Raw genomic sequence first — 10,859 nt, 5'->3', positions numbered from 1 at the left:
AAAATAAATGAAGCATTTAATAATACTTGGAATATCAATTTGATACTTGGAATAACAAAAAAATACAAATGTCTGAAGATATTTGAAATTCTCACAGCAGGATGGTAAAATGGTATTGTGAAAACGAAGCAGTTATACCCATATAAGGAAGCAGATCAAGTCTACCATGAAATCATGCAATGTTTTTAACAAAATAAACATTGCGACGTTGCAAGGAGTTGTCTTCAACATAAAATATTATTGACATCGTTGAGATCAACTTGCAGAGTTAAGAAATTGGTGGAAATCCTTCATCTTTCGTAAGTTTAATCCAATTCATTTTTAATCATTCAAAGCTGCATGATTTGTCACAGTCAATAGTGGCTTCGAGATATCGTATCGTTTAAATGAGCTTTTACACTTTTCTTTGTCTAAACACTGAAGGGTATATCGCTAACCTTAGACTTAGTAGTCTTGTAATTATCAGAATAAGGCTCAACTTCAACTTCTAATAATTCTAACTTGTATGTTATAATTTCGGGAATTTCGTTTAAGAGATAAATAGCCGAATTATGGTAAAAACTCGTCGGGTAATTTGTTCCGTCCTTGACCGTGTTGATATTTCAGAAACTCGTCTGATTTATCCGTCTAAATGCGAATTTAAGACGAGTTTCTCGTCCAGACGGGGTTCCCGTCCAACTTAACCGTCTGTTTAGACGGGAAAAATCAGACGAGTTTCCCGTCTTCGATGAGTTTACATATAGAAAATCGAGGGGGAATTTATGTACTTTGAAGTCCATCGTACAGGACGTAGGTTCGATTTCTGCGAAAGAACCGACAGTTTCTTAATATTTCTCAACTGCTACCTCGGTTAGGTCTTAAAAATATAAATTCTGCTCTTTTCTCAATAACACAGAAACCTATTTTGTAAATAATTTCAGACTTTATTATAGAAACATCAAAATAACCAAACAATTACATAACAGAAGCAGGAAGTGTAAGAGTTAAATTCCTATACCTGACTGGTTTTTACGAATATTTCACAGACATTTGCTTTCATTAACCATCATGCGAAAGGGTGGGAAATTGATCGAGTGTCTCTGCATGGTAAATTTTGTCTTTAGTTACATAATTCTGTCTTTAGCGACATATTACTTGTAAGGTAAATCATTATCAACTATTGCAGGATTGAATTTCAATTTGAACTTGATCACGCTCCAGAACTTGATCACGCTCCAGAACTTGATCACGCTCCAGAACTTGATCACGCTCCAGAACTTGATCACGCTCCAGAACTTGATCACGCTCCAGAACTTGATCACGCTGCAGAACTTGATCACGCTCCAGAACTTGATCACGCTCCAGAACTTGATCACGCTCCAGAACTTGATCACGCTCCAGAACTTGATCACGCTCCAGAACTTGATCACGCTCCAGAACTTGATCACGCTCCAGAACTTGATCACGCTCCAGAACTTGATCACGCTCCAGAACTTGATCACGCTCCAGAACTTGATCACGCTACAGAACTTGATCACGCTCCAGAACTTGATCACGCTCCAGAACTTGATCACGCTCCAGAACCTGACAACGTTTTGATCAAGACCTAAAACTGATTCAAATTTCAAAAAGGTTTTCATTAAGACCTCCGTAGGTTTCAGAATATGCCGTAGAACTTGATATAAGATGTTCAGGAAACAATAAGTACTTCGCTACATTCTAAAATTTCCATGACTCAATATAGTCTGTTTTAAAGTCGAGTTAGAGATGGTTTTACTTTGTTCTTTTCCCAAAAGGCCCTAAAACATCCCAGATTTTGCCAAAGATCATATTCATGGCTACGAGATGGGAAGATGATTTGCAAGGTTATGACGTGGGTCGTTTTCAAGGAGAAGTCAACGAAGATGTGCTTTGTTCCATTTGTCAGGAAGTTCCAAAGGATCCCAGACTTTGCCAACACAAAGATCATATATTTTGTTTCGCTCATATATCACGACATCTCGTTCAAAACTCTCAAACATGTCCAGTTTGCAGAGATCCTCTGACTGAAGAAACCTTGAGACGACCAACAGGATTTCTGAAGAATTATTGGGAAGGTCTGAAAATCAAGTGTGATCATCATGAACGAGGATGTCCTGACTACGTTCGTCTGGAACATCTTCCAAAACATGTCGAGAAATGTGGATATGCTCCTGTCATGTGTCGTAATGAAGGATGTGATACAGAGGTCAATAGAAGAGATATTGAAACTCACGAGAAAACGTGTAAAAATATCCAGGTGAGTCGAAATGGAAATTATGGGCGCTTTCCATTAAGCGGCCAAAATGGTCAGACCGGTAATAATTTGAATTGTAATAGAGTATTTCTTAAAAAATGTAGCGGTGAAACTGCATTTTTCGTCCGGGCAGAAAACAGGAAGCTTATTTCGTGAAAAAATATTTGAATCCTGGATACACCTCTGATCAATCGTAGTTTGTCGAATTGTAGGCGAATTATGTCTAATGTATGACAACAATTTCACTTTTACTTAGAAAAATTTGCATGGATTAAAAATGAGTCAGAATGAAATGAATGCTCGAATGACTTCATTGGAAAGAAAACAGGATGAAATGGAGAGAAAACAGGATGAAATAAAGGTAAGACTAACCATTCAGTTATTATTTGTTTTAAATTAGAATGGATTAAATTGAGATCAGTGACATGACCACGTATGGTTAATCTTGTATCCGGGATAATTGATGAACTTTAGAAGTCGCTAATACTTTTCTTACCTGGGACCTACATACTCTCCCCAGGACCTCAGCGTAGAAACATTTCTAGCGGTGAGATTGCTGGCGGAAATTTAAACTTTGGTGATATGAATGCATTATCCGCTGATTGGCGTGATTAAAGAAATCTTATTTTTAATTTAGCAAAGTATGAACGAGATGAGAGAACAGTTTGAGAAAATAATGATGATGATGATGAAGCAAACATTTCAAGGAAATAATAAAAAAAAGAATGGTGCCAGCGCTATGAATCAGAAAGGTCCAGTCATCAATCAATATGTTATTATTATTGGTGGTGATTATGGCCCAAGTAGGTCCGAGGTATTAAATACAGTCGAGAAATACAGCATAGTAGAAGGAAAGTCAACTCCGCTGCCAGGATTGAATCATCCTCGAGTAGGATCAGCATTGTGTGTTTACAACAATGACGTTCTTGTCGTTGGTGGTCACGATGGTGAAACAGCAACTGACAAGATCGAAGTTTCGAAGATGAATCAACATCCTTTGCGATGGACAATGTTTGATGGTAAACTGCCTGTCAAATTATCTGGTCATGACGTCACAGTTTATCAAGGAAAATTATATATAATAGGAGGATATGACGAAAATGAAAGAAAAACATCTAATGCCATTTATGAGATTGCTCTTACCCCACCTTATAGTGCCAAGATGCTGACGAGAATGCCTGAGGCAAGAAAATATCACAGAGCAGAACTTGTTAATGGAAAACTATTTATCCTGGGCGGAACAACAACCGGCTTTCCTAAGAATGCTCTTGACAGCGTTGTTGTTTATGATTTGATTAAGAATGAGTTCAAGCCATGTCCATCGTTACCTCAGTCTGTTTGTTTTATGTCCACAGTCACTTGGGGTCATACTATTATCGTCTTTGGCGGTGCGGATAAGAATACAAGCATAATGACGTCATCATGTACGACACTGAGACTGGGCGAAGCGAGAGACTTCCCTCCATGATTTACAAAAGAGGCGGCAGCTCTGCTGTGATCATGAATGACGTCATTGTCACGTTTGGTGGATGGAATGAAGAGCAGGGATATCTCAACTCAGTGGAATCTTTCACCATTGGTGGAGATGGCTGGAATGAACTGCCAGAAATGATAGAGAAAAGACGCAATGCTACTGCTGTAGTTAAACCTCTGTAGGTAAAGTATCAAAGAATTAATTCAATTATTTAATAAAGGAGGTTAGGATATGTTTTGAACGCTTTCATTCTGCGTCGATAGAAATTTCATTTAAATCATAACATGACGATGAGACTGGAAGAATTATAATATGAATATCAAAATATTCAAATGTTGAATCACAACATAAAGTTGATTGAACACTTGAATACTTAATAAATATTTGTGAAATTTGCAGGAGAATTTGATGAAAAATTTGAAGTGAAAGAGTTTGTCATTTGTCCAAGATTGAGATGAACACGAATTAAATGAACAATCAGTGAATGATTACATGAATTAGGCTTTCAAGTCTCTGAGCGCCGCTGACCACCACTGATTTTTATGAAACTGGATATTGAAGATATTTTGTAATAAAAATGATTATTGTGGTTTATCATATATAACTGATGTAGTCGCGTGTATTTGTAAATATTGTAGATAAAGACAGAATATTCGTATATATTACTTGATATTGAAACTAATCTTTAAAACATTTGAGAATTGTTTAGAATTAAAGACAATAATAAGGAACATTTATAAAACTAGGATAGAATATGGAAACTGAGTTCAGTCAGAACTAAACAATTGTAAATAAAACAAAATCTCAGATGATTCGTAACAAATAACATTAGATCAGACAACTACAGTATATTCATTCTGATATTTTCCCTTTTCATTCCAAGACAATTTGCATGGTTTGTTAATAGTTTTACTTCTAATGTTAATGTATCATTGTAGAAATTCATTAAATCAAATCAATTTTTCATGTATAATGTTATATACATCGCCAAATATTTCCATTCTAAGAAAATGCAATTTCAAAAGTTACCCATGAGGTAAAGTAAGGTAAGGTTGGGGATCAACGGATGATGAAGAGGAATGTTTGGGGATAAATGGTATTGCCTGAGGAGTTGCGTTAAGGAATCTCTTTTTATTTCGGGATATTTTTTTCGCTAAACACGCGCAGAAGACAAGAAATAATGAAATTGATAATTCTGATATAAAAGTGAAACACAAGCCATGTTTACTTTTTTTCTGTGAGAAAATCTCCACATTAAACACGACTCTTCACAGATATTAAAATCTGATGTAGAAAATTCCCCGGCGCCGGTAAAACACTCTCACTGTAGACTTGAAAGTTCAACGTATTTACATGTGGACTGGATTATAGCAGACACGGAAATATTTATATTTGAAATTCTTTCATATTTCTTTACGTCTGAATTCTCAGTATTAGTTTTACTTGGAAATTTATAAAACTTCCACGAATGACATATTGAAACTAAAACTTCCGTGTGCAAGAAATGCAATATTTTGAAGCTTTTATTTTATAAGTTAGCAAATAAATGACCAGTAAAACGACTACATTGAGTTTATATGTTCTTAATAATGGAAAACTCTTTTTTAACATTGCAATTTCTGTTAAATATATCAGGTTAAGTTGAGAATTGTTTTATGTTTTCCCAGGTGTAGTATATGAATTATAATAAGTGTATGCATGATCACATATGGTAATTATTAGATCTGTATTTAAGTAGGGGTGTGGATAATGTGAATAGATTCATTCGACAAGTAAGCAATACGAGTGTGCTTGGTTTATCACTATAACGTTAGACGGTCACTACAGATGGCGACGAGGATCAACTGAGTATGAACTGAAAGTTTAAATAATATTCTGAATATGTCTAAAGGAGCGAAATCGGGAACTTCTAGAGGTACTGACGATATCAGCAATACGACAACAACAGTGATTGTGAATCGACAACTAAATGTGAAGCCATTTATAATTTCAAGCGACGTGAACGAAACAGCGGTTCGTTGGGCGAAGTGGAAAAAGGATATCGAGCGGCAATTTCGATTCTTCGGTTTAGCAGACCCAAGTATGAAGAGAGATGGCTTGATTATCTACGGCGGCCAATGCATTGCAGACTTAGAAGACTCGCTACCCGATTTAACACCTATTGAAGACGAAGATACTTATACCCAGCTAATTCGAAAGCTAGACAAACATTTTCTACCAAGAAAGAATAAGGACTATGCTAGATTTCAATTTGGAAATCTTTCGCAACAAACAGACGAAAATATGGCTCAATACTACACAAGAATTCGTGAGACGGCGAAAAAATGTGAATTCGCTAACGAGGATGAAGCGGTGCGTGACCATCTCATAAAAACAATGACGAACAACAGACTTCGGGCTAAAACAATTCGCAATAATTGGACTTTGACACAAATTCTAGACGAAGCAGCGATTGACGAAGAATCAACATCTCAAGCAATGAAATCCAGAAAAAATTGAAATCAGAAACAGAGTATAAAAGAGTCAATCAGATAATAAAAAAGGAGACGAGACAGAGTTTTGAAATATGCCAGCGATGTGGTTCGAAGCACGAAAGACGACAATGTAAGGCGTACGGAGCAGAATGTTACAAGTGTGGGAAACGGAACCATTTCGCGCGAATGTGTAAAAGCATCCAAAGCAAAAGACAGGAAGAAAACCAGGAGACGCGGGGACGTGGTGAGAAGCAAGATGTAAAGAACGGGAGAAAATATAACCAAGAAACAAGAAGGAATCGAAGTAAAAGCAAGGGTAGATTTAGTCGAAAGCGTATTCGCCACGTGGAAGTAAATAAAGACGATGAAGAAACTAGCAACAGCGATGATGACAGTACGGACGAAGATATCGAAAGAATTGTAAAGCATTTAAATATCCATCGTACAGCTAAAGAACGGGGCGAGAAGAACGAATGTGCCATTATAATAAATGGAATGAAGATGATCGTTGAACCAGACACTGGTGCTGATGCAAATGTTATGGATGAATACCAATTCAAATCACTTCTACAACAAACACCAGAAGAAACAGAATTACGAAAGACAAAAATGAAGCTAAAAACATTAACAGAAGAATTACCAGTGATGGGTGAATGCAGCGTGACGATGGAAAATGAAACTCGGAAAGCGGAAGCTACGATTGCGGTTATTAAAGGGAAGATAGATTCATATCCGCTATTGGGAAGGAAAACCTTAGAAGATCTTGGTATGGTAAATTTGATGCGACGGGCAGATTAAAAGAGCCAAATCGTGACCTGAAATCCATCAACCGGATCAACCATGAAACAAAGAATTAGTCGAGATAATTGGTCAGCAGAAGAACGGTTTAAAGGAATTGGACAGGTGAAACGTGACGGTGAAGTCGTAGTAATAAATCTGCCGATGAAAGAAAATGTAGAACCGGTAGCACAGAAACCACGACGAGTACCCTATCATCTGGTGGAACCACTACGAAAAAGAATTGACGAGTTCGTAGAGTATGGAATTATGGAGAAAGTACCAGAATGCGAATCAATTAGTTGGTGTTCACCTCTTGTGGTACAACCTAAGCCCAACAATCCGAGCGATATCAGAGTCAGCCTGGACCTCCGTGTACTTAATAAGTCGATGGAGCGTACCCCAAGTTCAGGCTCCTATCACAGAAGATTTCATTACCACCTTCAAGGACTGTACAATATTTAGCAAGCTAGATATGAATCATGGTTATCATCAGTTTACCCTCGATGAGCAATCCAGAAAGCTGATGACATTCTCGACACCGTGGGGTAACTATCGATACCAACGATTGGCGTTCGGAGGTATTAATAGCCAAGATCTGTTCGATGCAGAGATGAGCAAAATTATTTCTGGAATACCAAGAGTGCTAATAACAGAGATGACATCATGGTGGGCGGAATCGATTGGGAAGACCATAACAAGAATCTAGCAACTTTACTTCAGAGACTGGAGTTACATAACATCACCTTACGAAAGGAGAAATGCGAATTTGGAAGATCGGAGATCGAGTTTCATGGCCATTTATTTACGAAGGATGGACTGAAACCAAGCCCAAATAAAGTGGAAGCGGTGCAAGAGTGTAGTCCACCTAAATCAAAAGAAGAAGTAGTATCGTTTGTACAAATGTTGGCTTATTTGTCTCGGTACATAAGTAACTTTTCCCGAAGATGCGAGCCACTGAGAAGGATCACTAAAGATAACCAAAAGTTTGTTTGGACGCAAGAGCAACAAGAAGCCTTTGAAGATTTAAAGAAAGCTATTATTACGGCTCCAGTATTGATTCCATTTCGACCAGAACGAGACACTCGTGTGATATGCGATGGAAGTCCGATAGGATTGGGAGGAGGTCTCTTTCAGAAAACAGAGAAGGGGTATCAACCAGTTCATTATGTAAGTCGAACACTTACAGACGTAGAGAAGAGATACTCGCAGATTGAACGTGAAGCTTTAGCAGCAGAATTTACCACCAGCAGACTACGTATGTATTTACTCGGAGCGAAGCACTTCGAACTAGTAACTGACCACAAACCACTCCTTCCAATGTTTAACAAACCTAAAGCCAAATTACCACCACGGATAGAAAGAATGATTATGAAGATGCAGAATCTTGATTTCACAGCAGTCTATGCACCTGGAAAACGAACATGACAGACTATCTTTCGAGACATCCACTACCAGAAACAGTTGAGACGAGTCATGAGAACCATGTGAAAGCAGTCATCGAAATTCACCATGCCATTATGTTAGAAACAATTAGGACGGCAACAAAGGAAGATTCAGTTCTTCAAAAAGTGAAAGAAGCGTTAATTAGTGGAAGATGGAACAAGATTTCACCAGAGTTAGCACCTTACTACGAGCTAAGAGCAGAGATATACGTGGCAGAAGGAGTAATACTGAGAAACGATCGAATAATTCCACCTGAAAGCTTACGAGAAAAAATTATTCGTACGGCACACAGTCAGGGACACTTGGGAATCACAAAAACAAAGGCGATGATCAGGAAGAAATATTGGTTTCCGGCGATGAATCAGCGTATCGAAAACACCGTTCGGGACTGTTTTAGCTGCCAGATCTCTACAAATACACACCACACGGAACCGGCAAAGATGACGGAACTGCCAGAAAGACCGTGGGATACAGTTGAGATGGATTTTTGCGGTCCGTTCCAAATGGTGAATATGCGTTAGTTGTTACGGATCAGTACTCAAGATATCCGGAAGTGGAGTTCGTAAGATCAACCTCGCATATATCGGTTCAGAAGAAACTGAAGAAGATATTTTCAACGTATGGAATACCAAAGAGAGTTCAAACTGATAATGGACCTCCATTCAATTCAAATGATTTTCAACGATTTGCTGAGGTGACGGGGTTTCGGCATAAGAAGATTACACCCAGACATCCTAAAGCTCAAGGACAAGTTGAAGGGTTTAATAAGCTCGTGAATAAGACAGCAAGTATAGCATCTCAAGAGGGTTTGGATCTACACGAGGCAACCTACGATATGCTTCAAGCGTACAGATCAACGCCACATCCAGCTACTAAAGCTACTCCCTATGAATTATTGATGAACAGACAAGTGCGAACAAAATTGGATCACTTTCCTGTAGAATTATCTCCGAAAGATAAAGAAACACGAGAGTTGGACGCAAGTTACAAGAAGAAAGTGAAGCTGTATCATGATAAACGACATAATTCAAAACGGCACATATTTCAAATTGGATACGCAGTTGTTCTAAAGAGAGAGAAGAAGAGAAAAACGGAGACTATATATGAACCATACATATACATCATTACAGATATCAGGGATATTTTGCAAGAAGAATAACTGATGGTAAAACGGTGTGCAGAGACTCATCCAGATTTAAACGGTTAAATGGAAGAAGCGACAAAGACAAAGAAGAAAAGAAGATGGAAGAATTAAAGAAAAGTGAATCACAAGTACCACCATCATTCAATCTGAGAGACAAGAAGATAATTAACAATGAAGAAAATGAAGATCAAGAATTAATTAACAACGAAGTAAGATATGATGTAGAGGACACTAATCAAGAGGTAAATCCACCGATTAGAAGATCGACACGAAAACGTATTTCAATATTTGAAAAACAATTAAGAGATTATACTCAGTGAACTTATAAGAAACTCATAAGAACGGTTTTAGAAAACTAGAAAATACAATAGAAAAAACTGATTAAAACAATAGATTAGAGTATATGGAAGTAACAATATTATATGGTAGATTATAAAGTTGGTTACATAGGCATAGATATTAATATTTGTAGAATTAGGAATAAGGAATTTATAAATTGGTTAGTAATATTCAAGGAACTGGAAAAAGGAGGATTGTAGTATATGAATTATAATAAGTGTATGCATGATCACATATGGTAATTATTAGATCTGTATTTAAGTAGGGGTGTGGATAATGTGAATAGATTCATTCGACAAGTAAGCAATACGAGTGTGCTTGGTTTATCACTATAACGTTAGACGGTCACTACACCAGGAAATCGAGGTGATTTAAGGTCAAGTTAAGTTTCCTCACATGATAATTTCGCAATATTAAAGTCATCGTCACAGATTGTGTTACACAAAGAACGAACAAGACTCGAGAATTGTTGCTGTGAAAATCACTGGTAAGTTTCTTGCAAGATTTGTTCCTAATCTTAGACAACTCTCAGACGCGAGATCGCACGAACTCAGCGCCATTGACAGGCAAATTGGTGCGTATCATTTGTTTGAGGTTTGGATATTATTCGCTTCCGAGTATCGCGTTCAGAATGCGAGCAGACGCTGAGCTAACAAAGAATTTCTCGAGGAAAGAAATGGACCCAAATTAATGAATTGACGGACGGTTCTGAGTTCGTCTGATCTCGTGAGAATCCAGTCTTAATAAATGAATGTTTAAATGGTGATTTTCATGAAATCTAAGAGATTCTAGCGAGTTAATACTTCGCGGAAGGACTACAATAAACAAGGCTTATTTGAATATAATAATAAATAAGAGATTATCCTGAAGTATTTGATGGACAATCATCGTCTTGAATACAACAATATATTACGTTAAATATAGGCTCGTAATTTGTGTTGAAATACAAAG

The 10,859-nt window shown here is 37.4% G+C and overlaps 2 protein-coding genes across 2 annotated transcripts; both read left to right on the top strand.

Annotated features, from left to right (window-relative positions):
- Positions 1-1,684: 1,684 nt before the first annotated feature.
- LOC114537643 (kelch-like protein 8) lies at positions 1,685-4,159 on the top strand. Its single transcript, XM_028558727.1, has 4 exons — positions 1,685-2,257; positions 2,511-2,615; positions 2,892-3,910; positions 4,128-4,159. Exons 1-3 carry the CDS (start codon positions 1,814-1,816, stop codon positions 3,720-3,722), a joined length of 1,380 nt encoding a protein of 459 aa, XP_028414528.1. The 5' UTR covers positions 1,685-1,813; the 3' UTR covers positions 3,723-3,910; positions 4,128-4,159.
- Positions 4,160-8,403: 4,244 nt separating this feature from the next.
- Positions 8,404-10,556, top strand: LOC114537649 (uncharacterized protein K02A2.6-like). The gene is made up of 4 exons (XM_028558734.1): positions 8,404-8,931; positions 9,018-9,430; positions 9,556-9,811; positions 10,356-10,556. Exons 1-4 carry the CDS (start codon positions 8,404-8,406, stop codon positions 10,554-10,556), a joined length of 1,398 nt encoding a protein of 465 aa, XP_028414535.1.
- Positions 10,557-10,859: the final 303 nt, after the last annotated feature.

This window comes from Dendronephthya gigantea, unplaced genomic scaffold (genome assembly GCF_004324835.1).
Source record: "Dendronephthya gigantea isolate DGI-Jeju-01 unplaced genomic scaffold, DenGig_1.0 000161F, whole genome shotgun sequence".
NCBI lineage: Eukaryota > Metazoa > Cnidaria > Anthozoa > Malacalcyonacea > Nephtheidae > Dendronephthya > Dendronephthya gigantea.
Note: the sequence above shows the minus strand (reverse complement) of the source record. Positions and strands in the feature narration are given on the sequence as shown.

Bases quoted from the DNA above. Each gene is read 5' to 3' on its own strand.
- LOC114537643 (XM_028558727.1), top strand. From the start codon at position 1,814: ATGGCTACGAGATGGGAAGATGATTTGCAAGGTTATGACGTGGGTCGT. The intron at 2,258-2,510 runs GTGAGTCGAAAT...ACTTTTACTTAG, and splicing joins AAACGTGTAAAAATATCCAG to AAAAATTTGCATGGATTAAA. The intron at 2,616-2,891 runs GTAAGACTAACC...TTTTTAATTTAG, and splicing joins GAAAACAGGATGAAATAAAG to CAAAGTATGAACGAGATGAG.
- LOC114537649 (XM_028558734.1), top strand. From the start codon at position 8,404: ATGACAGACTATCTTTCGAGACATCCACTACCAGAAACAGTTGAGACG. The intron at 9,431-9,555 runs GTATCATGATAA...ACATCATTACAG, and splicing joins TACAAGAAGAAAGTGAAGCT to ATATCAGGGATATTTTGCAA. The intron at 9,812-10,355 runs GTAAATCCACCG...TGTTACACAAAG, and splicing joins TAGAGGACACTAATCAAGAG to AACGAACAAGACTCGAGAAT.